Source organism: Sciurus vulgaris, assembly GCF_902686455.1.
Source record: "Sciurus vulgaris genome assembly, chromosome: 3".
In the NCBI taxonomy this organism is placed as follows: domain Eukaryota; kingdom Metazoa; phylum Chordata; class Mammalia; order Rodentia; family Sciuridae; genus Sciurus; species Sciurus vulgaris.
In genome coordinates, this window is record NC_136463.1 from 19,044,201 (window position 1) to 19,064,444 (window position 20,244).

At 58.6% G+C, this 20,244-nt stretch overlaps 1 protein-coding gene across 1 annotated transcript; it reads right to left on the minus strand.

The window, feature by feature from the left end:
* Positions 1 to 1,929: 1,929 nt before the first annotated feature.
* Positions 1,930 to 20,231, minus strand: ADAM11 (ADAM metallopeptidase domain 11). Its single transcript, XM_079133324.1, is given in 34 exon segments — positions 1,930 to 2,117; positions 3,078 to 3,168; positions 3,254 to 3,368; positions 3,456 to 3,624; positions 3,717 to 3,836; positions 3,998 to 4,097; positions 4,264 to 4,327; positions 4,433 to 4,483; positions 5,006 to 5,086; positions 5,538 to 5,630; positions 5,750 to 5,821; positions 5,904 to 5,951; positions 5,953 to 5,997; positions 5,999 to 6,005; positions 6,488 to 6,539; positions 6,674 to 6,742; positions 6,745 to 6,763; positions 6,876 to 6,960; positions 7,453 to 7,460; positions 7,462 to 7,488; positions 7,490 to 7,621; positions 7,788 to 7,853; positions 7,856 to 7,861; positions 7,940 to 8,014; positions 8,341 to 8,408; positions 8,476 to 8,542; positions 8,946 to 8,957; positions 8,959 to 9,022; positions 9,083 to 9,126; positions 9,128 to 9,190; positions 10,182 to 10,248; positions 10,430 to 10,506; positions 19,330 to 19,505; positions 19,955 to 20,231. Coding segments are annotated over 34 exon segments (2,349 nt in total). The 5' UTR covers positions 20,022 to 20,231; the 3' UTR covers positions 1,930 to 2,068.
* Between the last annotated feature and the right edge of the window lie 13 nt (positions 20,232 to 20,244).

Here is a 20,244-nt window from a genome sequence, read left to right on the forward strand (position 1 = left end):
CTCACTTGGGCAGAGACAGCTGGGGTGCAGTACTGGGGACCTCACTGTAGCTGATGTCACCCAGTTACCCAAAAGGCTGTCAGTGGGTCCCAGATGAGTTTGCCTGAGGCTGGTTTGGATAAATAGGGAGACATTTCCTCCTTGATTCCTCTTCAAAGAGGTCCCAGAAAGAGGGACACCAGCGGGCAGCTCAGAGACCCTGGGGTGTCCAGAGACCCCTTCTGAGTCTAGGTGGGGCATCCTGGGGTGGGGAGGCTCCATCCGTTGTGGCTTTCATCCATAAGGTAGGCCTGTCCTCATTGCTTTTAGGGTCATGGAGCCAGAGCTCCTGCACTTCAAGTGAAGCCATGAGGGAGGCGGTGGGCTGGCCTGTTTGTAGGGAGGCTGAGGAGAGCTGCAGGCCTTAGTCTTGCTCTCAGGCATGGCCACAGCAGGAGTCAGAGGAGAACAGATGGGGACACATCTGTAAACTTACTACTCAGCCTTGGAAGGGGTAGAGGGGTAGAAAGAGTTTGATGGGGCCTTGAGAACTTTTCTAGAAACTTAGGATCGTCCACGAGACCTGCCCTTTCCTAATCTTCTCTTATCCCTCATAGGCACTACCCCTCCAGGCCCCGGGACACCGCTGGCCCTACCTACCTAGAGAGCCCTCCCTGGGAAGATGGCCTGGCCTGGGACTGCCAGGCCCCATCAGGGGGCACCTAAACCCTGAGTCAGCCCCAGAATCACCCTTATTGAAAGAGGAAGGTGCTATTTTATTTCAGGGACTATATTTTCTGGATCCCCTGCCCCCACAAGTACATGTGTCCAGGCAGGAACCAGATGGTTGTTTTGGAATTGAAGACAATCTGGGACATGTGGTCACCGTACCCACAACCTAGCCTTGGGCACGGGACAGGCAGCTTTGGTTTGAGATCAGCACACATACTTCTGAGCTCCTCAAGGCTGGGGTTGGGGGCAGGGCGAGCTGGGATGTCCAACCATTGGGTTCAGTGACAGGATTCCAGGTGTGAGCATCCCAAGGGAGGGCCCGGGGATGACCGTACCTCAGTTCCTCCAGACCCTCCTGTAAATGTCAAAATATCCCTACAACTGCCCTGGCCCCAGCACCCCCAAGTTTACATTCATTAGTTAAGATTCAATTAAAAAAAATAAATAAATAACCAGTGTGGCTGTCAGCCGCCTCCCCCTGGGTCCTAGAGAGCTAAGTCCCTGGTACCAGCTGTCTAGTTTTGAAGAGGGGCCATCCCAGGCCGTGTCCGCTGGTGGCTGCCTGCCCCCGCTGGGGCACCACCCCAGGCCCCCGCTTGAGCCGTGGCGATCTGTGATGATGGGAGCTACATTCACAGGGAGAGTTGGTGTGCAAGGCCAAAGCCGCATGAGGTGGGGTGGGACCGTGAAGGAAATGCCCTCCAGGCCTGGTCCACCCTGGTGGTACGAAGGGCAGGGCCACAGCCCCCCCTCCAAGCCCCTGGGGAGCCAGGAGTTGAAGGGTTTGGACCTGGAAGACATTTGCACGGTGCCTCCCTCTGTGGCTGGGTGGGGGCAGCCTCGTGGTTCAGGGCCGAGACGGTGGGTGCCAGGCTCGGAGGGAGGCGGGTGGCACTTAGGCCCCTCCGGACCTGGAACGGAGAGGGGGCATCAGGGGAGGGTATGAGGCAGGGCCCAGAGGGAGAGCCCTCCAGCTGGGGCCTGGGGAGTCAGTGCTGGGCCCTGGAGGCAGCAAGTCACAGGCTGGCCAGGAGGGGGTCTGGTGGGAGGTCAGACAGCGGTGACATGGAAGACAAAACAGATGGGACGCAAAAGGAGGACCCCTTCCCAGGGAACTAGGGTTTCTGGGGGTGCAGCTCCAGGGCCCACCTGGCCAGGTGGTGGGCCCATAGGAAGGGCAGCAGAAGATGGACCAGAGGACGGGTGGGCGAGAGGAAGGGGCGGGGCAGGCTGAGAACTTTCATCCCAGGCTGCAGCAGGGCTGGGGGACTCGGCCCCCAGCTCCCCGTCAACAGAATGCCAGGGCACGAATGAGATGGAGGAGACAAGGACAGCGGGAGGGATGACGTGGCCGGCGTCACACTGCCCCCTGCTGGGTCGGGTCGTACCTTCCTCTGCGGATGTTTCTTCAGGAGCCAAGGCAAGACAGGGAGAGAGAGAGAGGAAAAGAAGAGTCTGACCTTCCCCTCGTCTGCAGGGAGGGGCCTTCCAGCTCCTGTGAGGCTCCCTGACCCAGAGAGGGGCCTGGGTCTCCAAGGCCTGGGCAACTAGGGCCAGGGCCAGGGAGCAATACCGAGATCTACCAAAGATGGGTACTGGGTTCAATTCCTGAACTCACCATTTGACCCTAGGCTTCAGGGTATATTGAGCCCCCTCAATATCCCCAAACTTAGATGCCCAAGGAGCTGTTAGTTTGAGTGGGGACTAGGGACAAGGGGATACACACCCTGGCACAGGCAGGCCTTGCAAGGCTCCACCCTGGCTGTGCTGAGGCACACTGTGGCCCAACATACATACATACATATATTATTATATGTTATATATATACATATATATACACATATATATAATATATGTATTATAGTGTATATATATGTATTATAGTGTGTATATATATATGTATATATGTATTATAGTATCAGGGAGTGAGCCAGGGGTGTCCTACCACTGAGCTACATCTCTAGTACCACCACCCCCATTTTTTTTTTTTTTTTAATTTTGAGACAGGGTCTTGCTCAGTGGCTGAGGCTGGCCTCAAACTTGAGATCCTCCTGTCTTAGCCTCCTGAGTCACTGGAATTACAAACATGCACCACCATTCCCAGCCAACCTTCACATTTTTCTGAGAGGCTGGCAGTTGGGATTGTTAAGTGTGAAATCTCTTGGTTTTTAAATGTGAGCAATTGTTTTTAATGGTAAAACAAGACCCTGTGGGCTGACTTGAACTGGTGACGGGTGAGCTCTGGTTTATGTAACCTCTCAGGGAAGTCCCTCAGCTCCAACAGTCTGAGGACACCAGGGGTCGAGGGTGTGTGTGTGTGTGTGTGTGTGTGTGTGTGTGTGTGTGTGTGTGTGTGTGTGTCTTACTTAAATCCCCAGCCCGTGCCGCCCAGGACGATGGCTGCAACCAGGACAGCCCCGGCGATGGAGCCAATGATGATGTTGGTGCCGCTGGGACCTGGGGAGGAGGGCAGGGCTCGGTTGGCAGGGACAGGCATGGAGAATGGGAAAGACAGACCCTCCCTGGCCAGCTCCAGCCTCACCTTTGTATCTCTCTGTCTCCCCAGTGGGTGGGGATGTGGGCAGGGGGTTGTGGATACTGCAGTCTTTGCCTGTCCAGTCGGGCTGACAGATGCACTTCCCTTCGTTACTGCAGACCTAGAGGTGGGGTGGGGCCGGCAGAGGTGAGCAGATGCGTCCCCTCGTGTAAGCATCTCCCACCATCCCCGACCTCAGGGCACCCACCCCGTGATGGGAACAGATCCGGCGCTCCCCACTGCCTGGGCAGGTGCTGAAGTTGAAGGCAGAGGCTGGCAGGCAGCGGTGGTCCAGGCACAACATGTTGGGCCCACAGGCCGTGCCATCCTCCACATAGCTGAGGTCTGAGCCATCAGCCAGCTGCACATGACCTCCCCTGGGAGATGATACAGCCAGCTTCAGTCCCTGTGCCCTATGCCCCATCAGAGCTGCCACCTCCCCTTCCCCAGCCATGGTCCCAACCAGCACCTGCAGTCCAGCTCCTTGCCCTGGTGGTAGAAGGTAACACTGCTGATGTCTCCCCCTAGGTCCCCTAGCCGAGGTGCTCCAGAGATGTTGACGCAGAGGAGGAAGCCACAGAGCACATCCCTGTTGGGGCAGGTGGAGACAGTGAGCCCAAGTTTGGTTCCAGACCAACTACTGAACTCTGTTCTGCCCTTTTCGCTGGGCCTCAGGCTCCTCCTTGGAGAACATGAATATTGCCTCCTTCCCAGAGCGGGGGAGGCTCAGTAGGTGCCTTGACTACTCACTGTTTATTGCACTGGACCCAGCCTGACCCCTTGCGCCCACAGTTCCCACGCTCTGTCCCCTCCACATTCAGTTTCTCATAGCAGAAGCGATCAGCAGCCACTGGAGGAAGATGATGCCAGGTGTCACCCCATCTACCCCAGGACCTCAGGCCTGTACCTCCCACACTCTGGTCTGATTTCCAGGCCAGTTGGCTCCCTGAGATCCTGGGGAGCCTCTCTGTTCTGGGTCCTCCAGAGTCCCCTCTTCCACACTCAGCCAGACTTACCATGGCCCCAAAGGGCCTGGCACTGTCGGTCCCGAGTTTTGCAGCGACCTCCATAGCAGCGACCCTGAGGGAGCAGCAAACAAGACAAGGGATGGAGACACTGGGGGAAGCAGGTGGAGACAAGAGATTGCATTGAGCCAAGAACAGAAGGAGCCCCCTCCCCTCATACCTGCTCATGATCACAGTAGTAACCATCCAGCTTGTGCAAGTTAGGGGGACACTGTGGAGAGAGGGTTGACTGAGCAGACACCCCAGGGAGGAATACAGGCTTGCCAGATGCCCCCCCACTGGGGGTGGGGCTCATGTTACAGGGTTCTTGTACCTTAAGGACAAGGGCTCTGTCTGGCTCTGGATTTAACCATGTGGATTCAAAAGTCCCCTGGCTTCTCCAGCCTCCCTCAGTCTCCTACACCCACCCATCTCTGAGAAAAAAATGCTTAGCACATAATTACCACTTAATAGATGTTAACCAATATTATTATCCACTCTGATCCCTAGCATACACTAGGTTCTGTGCCAGGCGCTGGAAATACCAGCCAGACTGTAAATGCTGGTTTACTGATTGAAGGAACAAAGCCAGGAGGCATGAAGAACCCCTTTCTCTGATAAGGAAATGAGCTGATGAGCGGCTAGGGTCGCCAGCTGCGAAGCGAAGGGGCGCGGAGAGCTGTCACTGAGCCAAACCGATAGGGGCAGGGGTTGTCTTGCCCCGGGCTCTGCAGGACGACTTGGCCGGGCGGACCTGGCTTGAGTCCCCAGTGCAGGTCTCTGCGATGTCGCATTCGTTCACCGCCTCTCGGCAGGAGACACCTCGCGGCTCGTACTAGAGAAGGGATGCATATCCGAGCTATAGACACCTCCGCGCCGTCCTCTCCGGGGGGCCGTACCCTCTTCCCCGCGGGTCCCTATTTCCCTGCCCTCACCCCTCACTCCATCCCACCCCTCAGAACCAGGCTTTCAAGTCCGCGGTGGTCGAACGCCCCGCCCCCAATCGTTCATTGGCGCTTCTTTCGCCCCCTAGTCCCGCCCATATATGGACCCCGCCCTTAACAGCTCCGCCCCCTAACTCCCGCGTGCGCGTGCGTGCGTGCGTGCGTGTGTGTGTGTGTGTGTGTGTGTGTGTGTGTGTGTGTGTGTGCGTGTGTGTGCGTGTCCCAAACCTCAGGACCACTGAACTACTACGGAACCACACCCCCAGTCCCTCCCGCCTCTTAGCTAAAGGCGTCCAATGGTCCCTCCATCGTCCCGGCCCCACCCCGATTGGTCCTCCTCACCTTGCAGCGGCGACAGCAGAGCCCGTCGCTGCACATAGCATCGTGAGTCAGGGTGCATTTCTTGCAGCAGTTGCCACCGGCTCGGTTGCATTCCTGCGGGTCGCGGAGAGTAGCGGAGGGAAGCGGGCAAGCCCTAATCCTCCCCACTTCGACTCCTCCTCGCGCCCACCCCGTTTCCCTGGTCCCATCTGGAGCACGCATGGGCCTCTCACCTGCACCGAGCCGCAGTCACATTCCTCCCCCGCTTCCACGAAGCCGTTTCCGCACTCGGGGGGGTCCAGAAGCTGGACCGGGAGGGGGTGTCGGGAGTCTGGCCGGGAACTTGCCCAAGCCAGACTCCCCCGTTCCCCGCCCCGGGGCTGGTACCTTGAGGGGCTTGTTGAAGAGGCAGCTCCCGCCTCCCTCCTGCAGAAAACTGGTTGTACTCATCGATGCTGCAGCGCGAGAACTTGCGGGGCAGGGTAGAACCTGGGCGAGGGTGAGGGGACCGTGCGGCTGAATGATCCCCCCAGTCTGCCCTCTCTCCCTTGTCAAATCTGAGGAGCCGGCACACCGAGGTCTCGGTCACCATCGAGGAGCGGTTAAGGATCTGCCCTGGAACGCACTACAGTCCTCCCGCCTGCCCATCAAGGAATGAGTGGAGGACTTGGCTCGCGCCAGCTCTGCGAAATCTCAGGATTCTGCGAGCGCAAGGTTGGAAGGCTCAGGAGGGACAGAGCTTCCACACGACGCTCGGGCGGCGCCCAGTGGCGAACGCGTGCACTACAGTCTGGCTAATTTGGTGTCCCAGCGGGGGAATCTGCGTCTTCCGAGTAGTGTTCGCAGTGAACTGGGCTTCTTGGAATCCCAAGTGGTTCCGTGAGCTGGGCTTTTGGGGTCCAGATTATATCCAGTGCTTACTCCAGGATTCCCCTTAAGACCCTCTCCCCAGTTCATCCCCAAGAACTCACCCAGTATCCTCCATGATGCAGCCCAGCCAGATGTCAGGACACTTGCAGTCCCCTGAGAGGTGAGCCGGGAGGATATGAGGGAGGGCGGAAGACCACCCCCTCCCACTTATCACCCTCTTTACTTCTAGAAATGCTGGGAGTGGGGCGAAGCTGGCTGTGGGATCACTTGGTGTTAAGAGTTGATACCTGCTGAGCTCCTGTGTTTGTTCCACATCATGCCCAGGTTCTGCCCCAGCGTCTGGGCCAGGGTCACGGCATGGCCCCCATGTTGCCATACTAGGGGTGGGGAAGATGGAGCACAAAGATATCTCCATCTTCCCAACAGGCACCCTGTGCCTTTGCATCCCCTCTCCCACAGCCCCACCTGGCCAGGCCCCTCCCTGCTCACCTCGTTCACACCCCCACCCCGGGACAGGGAGCAGATGCCCCCCACGTAGGCCGCACCACTGCTGGTGCTCTGGAAGGTCCTGCCCCTGGAAGGAAAGGGTTGTCAGGGTGATGTCCTGGCTTCCCTATGTGGCTCCCTGGGGTGTGAGGTGGCCTGGGGGGACCCTGAACACTACAGTCCCTTCCTTGGGGAGGCAGGCAAGCCCCTCTCCTCTTTGGCCTCATTTGCCTGAAAGTCAAGTAAGAGTCTCCTATTAGATCACCTCTAGTTGCAAGATCCTGTAAGCTTCCCCCCATCAGGGTTCTGGGTCTCTGAAGAAGGGATAATGGGACTGTCTGAAAGGGACAGAGGACTATGGGGAGGCAGAGGCATATGAAGACCCCCAGGACTAAGGCAGAGGGGCCCAGCCTCAGATGCAGGGGATCTGCATGTGGCTGGGCAAGTGGCGAGGGCAAGGTGAGCCTGGCCCTCAGACTCCCCAGGGACTCCGAGGACAGCACCCACCACAGGGCAGGTGTTAAGAACCCTAAGCACCACAGAACCAGCCCAGGTCGGGTGCACGGGGTGAGGGACTCACGAGAAGAGGGTGGGTGGCATCACTGGGCTCAGGCAAAACCCTCCCGCCGGTAGACCATGAGCCGGGCCAGGGTTTCCAGGAGGTCATCCTGCACCTGGATCTTGTCCCCATCTGCCCATGTTTCCATGGCAACCAGCACAATGCGGGTGTTGAGCTGCTCCTTGTATATCTGGTCCCAGAGGGAAGAAGAAGAGGGGGGCTGGACGGTGGGAGTGGTAGTGGGGGACAGGGCCGGAGGAGGGCCTCAATCTGTCCCTCCAGGAAGTGGGGGTCAGAGGCTGAACGTGACCCCTGGATGCGGGGAGGGGTGTGGAGAAGACAGAGGAAGGGCTCACCACATCCGCCAGGTTCACCACGGACTTGGCAAAGTTGCTGGTGAGGACCACCGACTGTCGCATGCTGCTTCGAACTGCAAAGAGGAGGGAAGAGGGAGTGAGGCTCCTTCCCAGCCCCTCCTCCAGGTGTCATCCCTGGCTTGGGAACTTACCAGCTGGTGGTCATTGATCACAATCAGCTCCACGTACTTGGTCTCACTGTGCACTGTGGGGTGGCCCCTGCGGACCTGGGGGTGGGTGGGCACTTGGAATCAGTCCCTCCACATCTGGCCTCCTGGCCAAGCCATGGCAGACTCTGTATGTGGGGTGTCTGGACTGCAGCTAGGGACAGTGCCAGCCTCCACTGTAGAGCATCCCATCCCTCCCCAGCCTGGGAATGGGGACAGAGGGCCAGCAGCCTTTGCTTGCCCGAGATGGGGACCTGTATAGACATCAGGGTTAGGGAGGAGCTGGGGACTCTTCCCAGAGACAGCTCCCTGGCCATAGGTGGGAGTTCCTGCCCTGGACCACAGCCTGATGTCTCTGCAGCCCGAGGTCTGAGCGGGCCCCGTACCTGCCTTTTCCTTCTCAGCCTTGGCCGGTTTGGAGGAGCAGAACGGGCAGGGGCAGCAAACAGGCAGCCTGTGGGGAGGGGCAGGTGAGGGGGGCACGGCCCGCCCACCCCCCAGCCCCACTTTCCCTCCCTTACCTGGTTCCCTGCATCCGAGGGGGGCTGAGAGAAGAGGGGTCCGGTAAATGAGGTGGGGAAGGGGTCCCTGCAATGAGGGGGGATTAGTTCTTGGGGAGCCAACCAGGTATGCTCTGGGCCCATGGGGGGACAGCTCCAGGCCTTCCCCTCATGGCAACCTAGAGTGACCCAGAACTGGCCAGAGCTCCCATATCGGATCTGATCTCCCAGATGCTCAGATTCCGGGGTCAAGACCTGGGGGTGCCCTGAGAGACATGGGGCAAAGGACACTGGAGCCCAACTGGAGGTCATTTGGGGGACAGAGGGGGACATTGGAGCTGGGGACACAGGGCAAGGGAACCAGAGCTGAGGTCACTGAGGAGGGCAGTGAGTCTGAGGTTACTGAGGGAGGAGGAGGAAGCCGAGATGGCTGTGGGACGATCACCGCATGGCCATCGGAAGGGGTGGTGGAGGGTCTGTGCAGGGCTTACCTGGGGGGCTCCCCAAGGGCCCAGCCATCTCTTGGGGTTCCACGATGTAAGTCAAGTTCCCATCAGAGAAGACCCCACTGTGAGAGAGAGCACAGATGCCCACCATCCCAGGCTGGGCAGGAGGCTCTCCCTGCTACCCAGCTCTCCCAGTACTCACTGCAGGCCCCCGGCAGGTGGAGATTGGCCGCAAAGGATTGTGGGTTGCCCCGCAGTTTTCCCTGGTAGTAGCAGTGGTCTCCAGCCCCCTGGGGGAGAGACAGATCAGTAAGCAGAATGCATACCCCACCCTGGCACTGGGGCAGCAGGATGGTGGGGGAGCACAGAAAGCTGCCCTGTATGCAGGTGACTGGAGTCCCAGGTATACCTGGGGCTCTGGAGTCTGGTTCTATGCTGCTGGTGGTCTTAACTGGCTAATTGCTAACCCTCTCTGTGCCAAGTTCACCTCCCCGATAAAATGAGGACATCGGACCACAGCAGTGGTTCTTAGCCATTTGTTGGTCACAGACTCCTTTGAGAATAATATCTAATATTATTCTAATAATATGTAGCACCTGCTGTGTGTCGGACCCTCTTCTAAGCACTAACCGTATATTATCTCATTTAATTGGATGACTGCTATGGGCTCACCCCAACCCACACACTCCTTGCACACTGACTGTGGCCCACACCTGGACGTGTGGTCTGTGGCTGAGGAACTGAAAGCCGCATGGGTTCTCCTGGCCAGGCTCATGGGTCAGGGGACCAGCAGCACCCCCCTCCCCCAACTCCGCTTCCTGCAGAATTACTTGTGCTCCAGTTACTGAAAAGGCTGGGGGGGGGGAGGCTATTTTTAGATCCTCATTCATCTTTGTTCAGGCTCCAGGGCCTCCAGGGCTGGGACCCTGGTGTGGCAGGCGGCCGGGAATCCCAGGGCAAGAGGGGGGCGTTTCCTCCACTGCCTGCTCCCAGGACAGTCTAGGGACGTAGCTAGCAGGGCCCAATGAGGGCCCCTGTATGCCCCACACAAGGCGGGGATCTTGAGGGGTCGGGCCTCCTGAGTATCCCCCTGACCTCCCTTCCACCAGCCACCTGTCCCTTCGTCTTTCTCTTTTCCAGTGCTGGGGACTGAACCCAGGGCCTCGTGCACACCAGGCAAGCACTTTACCATGGAGCTACGCCACAAGCCTCATCCTGCACCTTTGCCCGCGGAAACAGCCCCTCTACCCCACCGCCCCGTTACCTCCCAAAGGCACTCACAGTGCTGTGCTGGGTTGTCCCCTCCCTGCTGAAGTGGCGCTCTACGTATTGCGAGGAGAGGAGGTGACTGAAACAACAGACAGATGGCAGAAGGAAGGAGGGGGTCGTTGGTGAGGTGGGGGTCAGGCTTGGGGCCTAACCCAGCTCAGGATCCCACGCCACCCTCCGCCTGGCACAAGCATCCCCGCCCAGGCACGTGCTGCCCACCCGCCCGCTGCCCGTCCTCCTGGGCTCAAGGCCACACTCACTGGTTCAGCTCCAGGTCCAGGGTGAAGTTGGAGTTGAAGGCTGGGATGACGAAACTCACCTGGGCCAGATGGACAGGCTGGTGTGGGGAAGGGCAAAGAAGAGTCAGCCCAAGGAGGCCGGAAGGCAGGAGTCAAGAGCCCCAGGAGGGAGCCTGGGGGGCGGCCTGGCCCCAGCATCTGAGGGGACCCCTCTTTGGGAAGATGCTTTGCTCAAGATCCTCTTCCTCCAAGACCCTGTTGCCTTCCTGGGGGGCAGGGGCAGGGTGCTCGTCCCTGGGCATGGCCAGCCCCACCCTCGGCCTCTGGGCTGAACTCCTAGGGTCTGTCTCCTGGAGCAGCAGGGACAGCGGGTAGGAGTCACTCAGCCTGCCCATGGCCTCGTCCAGGGTGCTCCCTGCTGTTGGTAGGGCCACCCCAACCTCAGGTGGAATAGAGGGAAGGTCCCCAGAAGCAACATGGAAAGGGAGAAGAGTTCTCGTGGAGGGGCAAGCAGGAAAAGGGAAGAGGGAAGCGGGCCCTTTGCGTCCTGCCCCAGCCCCCGTTCACACGGGAAGGCTTGGACTGTGCAGACCTGGGCGGAGTGGAAGGAACTGATCACTGTGCCCCGGATGCTGGGCAAGGAGCAGGTGCCGTTCTGGCAGGAGGTAAGGACTTGGCTCCTCTATCCCCAAATCCATTGCCCTCTGCCTTGCCCAAAGCAGCTCATCTTTAATATTTCAATCCCATGGTTAATTTTTAAACACGGAAGTTTTCCTGATAAATTTTTCAGAGGGGCCTAGGCAGTGGGGCTGGGAGGCTCCAGGTTGCCATGGCAACGTACCAGGCCTGAGCAAGATGGCTGCCCTCCCGGGCCTGGGCACCGGCTGCTGTGAGGGTTAGGAGGCTTCAGATCCTGGAGGGAAAGTCACTCCAAGAGAAGAAGAGCAGGAGAGCCTAAGCCCAGGGGTGTCAGCCTTCTTGGGCCCTGAGTCACAGTCACCCTAGGGATGTGTCTGGAGGCTCCCACCCCAGCCCAAACTGGAGTGTATGGCCTCAGGTCCTAGGAAAGATCTGGAGGCAGAGGAAAGGCTGGAGGATTCAGGAGCCGGAGCCTCCTTTCTGCCTGTCTGTTGAAGAAAACCGAGCTCCAGATACCAAGGTGAGGGTCACAGCACTCTGCCCTGAGGATGGGCAGCTTTTGTTTCCTGCCTGGCTCTCATGATAGGGGAGCAGGTTGCAGGAAAAACGGGATCCCTGACATCGCTGTCATGAAATTCCATAGCCCGCTGCCTGGTCCCGCTGCCTGGTCCCGCTGCCTCGTCCCACTGCCTCAACCACCTGACCATGACTAATCCTGGTGCTTCTTATGCACCAGGCGGGGTCCGAGTCTTTTCTAAGCATGACCATCATTCCATCTTCACTACCACCCTGTAGGACAGATACTACTGTCATTCCCACCGGACTGATGGGGAAACTGAGGCACAGATGAACTTGCCGGCGGTCACACAGCTAAGAAGTGATGGAGCTAGGCGTCCATTAGATAGGGCGTCCGTAGCCAGGGCCTACCCACCCCGAAGGTGAAGAAAGATGGAAGGTGGCCCAGGGCCCATGGGAAAGCCTGGGAGAGACAGCAAGGTGGGGTGAAGGGCCCGAGGCTGGGCAGGCAGACCTTGGAGCCCCAAGGACACCGACTCTGCCCATCCCAGACTGACCAAGGCTCCAAGTCCCATTCTGTGCCCCTAGAACATCGATCAGACTTGAAATAGAAAGCCAAGGACACGGAGTCGCCGCTTTTCTCCCCAGCCCTGCCTGGGGCCTCCTTGCTCTCCCCTCCCTCTGGGCCAGGCCTGGTTCTTTCCCTGCCCCTTTCCAGCCCTTCCTGGACCATCTCCACCCTCCCCTCCCCTCAGGACTGAGCCTGCTTGTTCTGCTTGTCCCCCACTGACTCCCCTCACCAGCCCAGAGAAGCACCTGGCCCCGGCTTCTTGACGATTCTCTCAGGATGTGCAGCAGGGATCTAGCAACTTCTCTGAATTTCAGATTTTCTCACTAAGAATGGTTAAGGATGTGGCCACTTTAGAGGCTGAGAGGTTGACATTGTTGTGGGAGGTCATCCTGGGCCTGGAGGATTCTGGCACTTACAGAACCTTCCTTACTTGGCAAGTCAGCAGGCTAACCTAGCTGGCTCGCTCTCTCTGTGGAGGCCAGGGCTGGTCCCCATGCTGGGGCACGCCCAAGACTGACGGGGGTGTAGTGCCTGAGACTGCAGAGTCCTTTCTGCCCCGACCTCTTGTAGCCAGTGAGGCTGAACTGTGGGAGTAGGTGCCCCTTCCTCAGCAGGCCACAGGACTCAGGTCAGAGAAGACCAGGGGACAGTGTAGGCAGCTCCGAGGCTGGTCCTGACCCAACGCAGGTCGGAGGCAGGTTACGGAGCTGCCAAAAGTGGTGGAAGAAAGAGGAGAGAGACCAGACACCCAGGCATATTTGGAGGATGTAGTTCTGCCCTCTGTCTGAAGGAAGAGCTAGATCAGGCAGGGCCCCCTCAGACCCAGGACCTCTGCATCTCAGACACCAGAGCCCCTTGACCCACCAGTCAAGCTTTTCAGGCCAATGTTCTATCAAAGTCCAACTGTCTCCTGGCCTGGGCCTGTCTCACGCCCCTGTCCTGCCCCTGGCCTCATTCTATCGTCCCCCAGTCCCTGGAGGCTTTCCAGTCTCGAGGTCGCACCAGTCACCCAGACACCCCCACCTCAGTAACCAGCTCAGCGCTACTCAGCACGGCAGGGCCCAGCTCTGTGCCCTGCACTTGCCCCTTGCTTCCCTGGCCACTGTGCCCTCATGTACTCCAGCTCATTAGATCTCCACCCACCCAGGCTGTCTGGACCTCATTTTACAGATGCTGGACTGAAGTTCAGCGAGGGACACTTGGAGGTGACAGGCCCAGGGTCATGTCTGGGGAGGTGTTGGGCCAAGTCTCACCCTTGGGCTGGAGGTTGCCTCGGCGATTGCAGCTGGCAGGACGGACGCCTGGTGGGGTGACTACCCACCCGCTACCAGGGCCTCCCTTTTACTGGTCCCCCACTTCCCAGGCACCTGCTTCGGGGGGTTTATACCTCATTCTCTCTGAGCTGCGTGTGGGGCCCAACCACATTTGGGGTGTAGAGAGAAAGAGGCGAGGATTCTGCTGGAGTTCCCTGTCCCCGAATCACAGACACTGGCCTCAGCCTCAGACCTCCAGAATCTTGTCCTTGGGAAAGGGGAGCCCAAAGCTCTTTAGGATTCCCAAGCACCCTAGAGAATTTGAACGGCAGACCCTGCTCCCTAGAACCTGCAGGCAGGCTCTGCCCTTCAACAGCCCCCAGAGCCCCCAACGCACCTCTCTTCCCCACAGCCTCCCCACCCTCATCTGCAGAGTCTGTGCCCTCAACCTATACCAGACTCGGCACCCCGGCACTCCCTTGCCCTTGCCCTCTGGGCCTTTAAGCAAACAGTTTATATATATATGCACACTTTTTTTCGCCCAGGATCTCACTAGGTTGTCCAGGCTGGCCTTGAACTCCTCCTAGGCTCAAGCGAGTCACCTGCCTTGTCTCCAGAATGCTGGGACCATAGGTTCAGACACCATGCCAGCTGCATGCAGTTCTCGGTGTGTTTTCGCTTTGTTTCAATAACTAATTCACCGTTTCGTGTGGGTCACCTTTAATCCCTCAGAGCAAGGGCTCAGCACTCCCACGGAATGGAAGCAGCAGGAGGCCTGGGTGAGATGCTTGATCCTCGGCCTCAGTTTCCCCATCCGTAAAAGGGGGCTGCCGGGAGGAGGAAGTGGCCGTCCTGCTCAATGTGCTGTCAGCGTGAAGATGAGCAATGATAAACCAGAGAGGATGTATAAAATATTCCAGCTGAAAGGGGTCTGGGTGCCTGAATCAAAGATCCCCTTAGGCAGGGTCAGGCTCCAGATCCGGGCGTCGGATGCATCTGTGAGGCGTCGCCCACCTGAGGACATCTTCCTGGAATCCCCTGCAGCCCACTGGGCTTGGAGACACCACCACCTCACGGTGGCTGCACGTGGGGGCGGGGCCAGAGAGGCAGGGGCCCCACCTGGGGGCGTGTCCTGGCTGGAAGACGCCCTTACGCACAGCCCGCTGACTCCCCTCAGGGTCCCCATCCAGGTGCTCATGAGCTATTTATCGACAGGGCCAGGGCATCCCCAGACAATGAGAGCAGTCCAGTCGGACACATCTCTGATGATGAGATTCGACCTAAATTTTGGAAAACAGAGTCACCTCCTCACAAGGTCAGTCCCTCTAGGGAAAGGTGCTGGACAGCTGGGTTCCTCTAGGCAGCCAGGAGGGGTACTTGGGTGAGGTCAAGCCCCACAGGCTGGAGTCTGGCTGGGGAGGACTTGAGATGCTCCTCCGGAGCCCTACCTGGTACCTGACCCCCAAATGCCCCGGCTCCCGTTCCCGATGCCCATCCCTCAGGTCAGGACAAAGTACCCAGAAGCCTGCCCACTCAGGGATGTTGGGGACTTGGGCCATGGCCCTGGCCGGATCCCAGGCTGGACACCTGACTCACATCATCTCTAGTTCCCGCAGCAGCCCCAGGAGGGAGACGGTCGTCCTCCCCATTTTACGGAGGAGGAAGGCGGGTCTTGAAAGTCGGGGGGCTTCTCAGAACACAGTTGGAAATGGTGGCGCAGGACCTGCACTAAGGCTCTCTCGCTCCAAAGCCACAGTGAGCAGCCTTCAGACCACAGTCCCTCCCGTGGGCCTCAGTGTGTGGCCCCTGGGCACAAGCTGGGTCCAAAGGGTCCTGGCCCTGGCTTTCAGTCACCAGCCCCTGGCCAGGAGTCCCCTCCTGCCTGCAAGCTCCAGGACAAATCTGCAACGCTGGCCACACAGACCACAGAGTAGCCTTGGCACCAGCGGGTGGCACTCTGGGCTGCTGCCTGGGACACCCATCTGGGTGGGGGCTGCGCCTCACTCAGTTGCCTCCACCTCTATGCAGCGAGAAAGCGAGAGGCTTCCTGCGCAGGACTTCTGGGGCAGCATTTCCGGTAAACTGCTGCTCTGGGCAGCACTCACCAGGCTCAGCTCAGTGATGAGGCCCCCGCCTGAGCTGACTCATGTGAGCACTGTCTCCCAGGCCTGCGACCCTCCACTCAGGACCCTGTTGGCTTCCCTCCAGGGGATTCTGGGTTTCCCCATGGCCAGGCATAACCCTCATAGCAGCTTCGTGTCAATCAGAGAAAGGTGACCCTCAGGACACATGCAGCCTCTTGAGTCCAAGGACTTCATTCAGCTCTCTTAAACTTTGCTTGGGTGACTTGTGCAGTCAACAACCAGTCTGACTGTACACTGTGGACCTCTTATCCTCCTGCCTCACCCCTTAGCCAGGGACTGCTTGTGACCAGACATTTCTGAACCCACTTCTCTGGGTTGCAGGTCCAACCTGCATACAAACTGGACAGAAGTGAGGCGTTGAGGACAAAGGGAAGGCAAAGGGTCCCTCATGTCCCTCTTCTCTACAGCCCTGAGTGAGGTGGGCAGGGCACTGGCTGAGAGCCACTTTTCCTTTCTCTCTTTAATACTGGGGATTGAACCCAAGGGTGCTCTACCACTCAGCTACAGCCCCGGCCTGTTTTATTTATCTATTTATTTAATTTCTTTGGTCCTGGGATTGAACCCAGGGTCACACTGAGCCACATCCCCACTGAACCACATCCCTGGCTCTTTTTTATGTTTCTATTTTATTTTGCTAAGTTCTTAGGACCTTGCTAACTTGCTGAGGTTGGTCTTGGACTTGCAATCCTCCTGCCTCAGCTTCATGCGTCACTGGGATTACAGGTGTGCGCCACAGTACCCAGCACCCTTTTTACTTTTTATCTTGAAATAGGTTCTCACTAAGTTGCCCAGGCTGGTCTCAAACTTGCCTTCCTCCTGCCTGGGCCTCCAAAGTCCCTGGGATTATAGGCATGGGTCACTGCACCCAGCTGAATATCAATCTTTTATTAATTAATTTATTTTTTTCAGTGGGGATACTGGAGAATTGAGCTCACTCGATCACTGAGCCACATCCCCAGCCCTATTTTGGATTTTATTTAGGGTCTCGCTGAGTTGCTTAGCACCTTGCTTTTGATGAGGCTGGCTTTGAACTCGCAATCCTTTTGCCTCAGTCTCCCGAGCTGCTGGGTGGATATCAAACTTGACTCAGCTACTGATGTGACCTGAGAGTTACATCCCCTCTCTTTGCCTGTTTTCCCCATCTGTGAAATGGGAATAATGGTCCCACCTCCTGGAATTGGTATGAGGATTAAATAAAGTCATACATGTAAAGGCACAAGTGTACCTGCCCTAAGGGACTGGCAAATTGTGATCTCTCTACCATCTGATTCTTTCCTGGTCACCTTCCCTTTCCCCTGTGCCAGTCCCATGCCCAACCCTGCCAAGCCAGGGATCCCCAACAACCAAGCCCTTTCCCATAGCCGCCTCCTGGTGGTAAGAGAAGCCGAGACTTATGATCTCTTCATCCATCTGGGGCTCAGAAAGGTGAGCTGACCAGCCCAACACCAGGGCAGGTCAGTGCCCAAGGTTCCCCACCCAGCCTGCCAGGCAGCACGTGCCCCCAGCTGCCCACATGGCCAGAGATCTCGCTGCTGACTCAACACTGCTCAACTGGAAGTCCACACCAGGGTAATAACTCGGGACAAAACCCAAGCATCGTAGATGTAGGAGCTTCCTGCTGGGCTTGGGCTCAAGGCTGTCCTGACTCCACACTGAGTCCCTGAAGTTCGGGGGTCAGAAGCGCCTCAACCCTGAGGACAGATGGCCAAAGGGGAGGTTGAAGGTCAGGGGAAAACCTAGACAGGTCATTTTGTCTCCTTTGACCTTCTTCCATCCTTCTTGCTCTCAGTGGGGTTGGGGAAGTGCTCCTTGACCCAAATCCAGAGAGCCCCGGAGGCAGTGTAGGAGCCCTAGTCTTAGAGAAAATGACCCCAGCTCCACTACTTAAGATCTGGTTGACTTGGGGTAAGTTACTTAACCTCTCTGAGCCTGAGTCTGTTCATCTGCAAAATGGAGCAGACAGAAGTTACCTGGCTCTGAGAGCTGCAAGACTTAAATGATGTGCATACTAAGCTCAGCAGAAGGCCTGGCCCAGAGAAGCCCACAGCCTTGGCAGCCCTCTTGAAGGGAAATGAGGCAGGGATAAGGCAAGGCCCTAAGTAAGTCCTGTGGAGGCAACACCAGGGAAGTCTCAGTTCCAGAGAGACCCCTGCTGGAGACACCACTGCCCACCGACCCACAGGACTCTCCACTTCCACCCTCAGACACCTCTGAGGTGTATTCAGACTTGGTCACTCATGTATCTGCCACCCAGGCACACATGCCACCCACTCACCCAGCAGAACAACACCCAAGGAGACACCCCACCCATCCAGTGCCTCTGCAGCATCCTGATCTCCCTCAGGCCACAGGCGCCTCTGCCCACACCGCTTCCCATCTCCAAAAAGGACCGGGCTGAAGAAGCCGCCGCCCACGTGGATTCCCCACTTTCATTCCTACCAGGCTCTGTGACTCCCCTCATCTCTGCCCCCTGACCCAAGGTGTCATCACTTTTCCCCCAACCTGTACAAACCAGAGTCCCAGCCATCAGGCAGGGACTACCAAGACAGCCGTGGGGTGCGCAGTTCACAGAAAAGCCAGACTAGACCAAACTGCAGCCGGGACACCGCATCCTGGTTGTGAGGACCATCCTTATGCCACTCCACCTGCTCCTGGGGAGCCTGGGCCGGTGCCCCCGAAGCTGGTCTCTCCCCTGGCTCAGCCGCCCGCCAGCTCAGGACCATCAGCCCCCTCCTCTCCCCTCCTCTCACCACTGCCCTGAGTGGTGGTGCATCTATTATGCATGTTCCCTTCCTGCTCCACTCCATTTCGCAGTACTCCCCACCCTGCACCACCCCACATCCCCTCCCCCTTAAGGGCTTTTAACCAAGTACATTAGGCAGGGCCAGATGCCAGTCTGACAGATGTCTGTAATGTTAGCCTCCGTTTCCCTCCTTCCTCCCTCTGCCCAGCCCAGTTTACCTCCCACCACTCGCAGCTGCCAAAACTTCCCAGACTTTGTTGTGCCCCTCCTCTGAGTCTCTCCCGGTCACCCCCGTTTCTGCTGGGCCTTCATCAACCAGCCCTCTGCACCCCCACTGGCCTGGCTAACTTTCAGCAGCAAGGTCCTGGAGAGCTGAGGCATGCTGAATGAATATTCCATCTGGATGATTATTATTCACATGATATTAATTAATTATTAATTGCAATTAATCTCTTTCATTCCTAACCTTCCTCTGGGAGGCAGGAAGGGCCTGGCAGCTGAAAGGGACAGGGGGCAGGTAGAGCTGATATTGGTGGCTGAGCTTAGGTCCTCCAACCATTTTCCAAAGCCCCACCTTCAGCCAGGACAGAAAGCAGAACAAGCTTGTCTGTGCACAGCAGGAAACTGAGGCAGGAGCAAATACTAAGTTGTTCTAAGAAAGCCCAGCAAGCACCTGGGAGTCAGAGTCCCCGGCTGGGCACTGAGCAGCTTCTCCCTGGCCCCACTGCTCTGCCCCATTTTAAGCAGAACGGCTAGATGGGGCAGGGAGGGGGTGCTGGCGGAAGGCTGGCCCCTGGCAGAACTGAGGCCTGGGTGAGCCAGTGTCCCTGAGCGCTGACAGCAGGGGGTCTCCACAATGATAGAAGGGGACCAGGAGCTGGGCAGGCTCAGTGCTCCCCACTGGTAGGTTCCAGCACAGCGACAGCCCATTGTACAGAAGGGGAAGCTGCTGGGGTCAGCTGCTGAGGTGGCACTCAAGCCCAGGCTACCCAGCTGCCTCCCTTGGGTTCTGAGGCCTGCTTCAGCCCCCTTCCCTCACCACCAGCCCCACTCACCGGGCCCCCAGGGGGCTCCTGGCGGACCCTGGTATCCAGCTGCTGCTTTCGGACCTCTCCCCCGGAGCTCTCCCCTACCAGACGGCTGGGCTCTGTGACCTCGGGTGCTTCTACAGCTCCCACCTGGGGTGAGCCCCTCCAGCGCAGAGCTCCGACAGGATCCTGGGCCCCAAGACCTGAAGAGACAAGGCCATAGCTGCAGGCAGATGCCCTCCACGGGGCAGGAGACTTGGGTGGGTACACCCTTGCCCCCAATCTGGCGTGGCCCTTAAAGCCCTGGTGAGATCGGGTGGGAGGATCTGGCTACTCTGCAGGGGAAGAGCCCCAAGGGGAGGGGACCAGGAGCTTCATCCTGCCCAACCGTCACGACTGCCCCCCCCTCCCCAAAACCTGCAGAGACCTGCAGAGTCGGCCGGCCAGCGGCAGGGGAATGGCCGCGGTGAGGCCGGCCAGATCGGGACAGGTGGGTGGACGCACCTTCCCTCCTCTCCCGCTCCCCCACCCTCCCGCGCTCTGGATCGGCTGTCACCCGGAGCACTGCAGGAAATGTGGCTGCAGCAGAAACCACTGCAAAGTCGGGGGCGGGGGCCGGGCGGGGGTACCCGGCAGGGTTGGGGTCACTTACCCGGCGCGGGGAGCAGCGGCAGCAGCAGCAGCAGAGCCGCGATCGCCCGGCCCCGCAGCCGCCTCATGGTTCGCTCATAATCCTCCGGCTCCGGGGGCTGCGGCTGCCAGCGGCGCGGCGGAGGGCGGGAGGCGGGCCGGGGGCGGGAGGTGCCGGCGGCCGGCGGGCGGGGGCGCGAGCGGGCGGCGGGGGTCCGCAGGGCGGGGGCGGCAGGGAGGCGCCGGCTCAGCGCGCTCCGGCCGCGGCCATCCCGGCGGGGCGGCGGGGCCGGGTTAAGAGCGGCGCGGCGA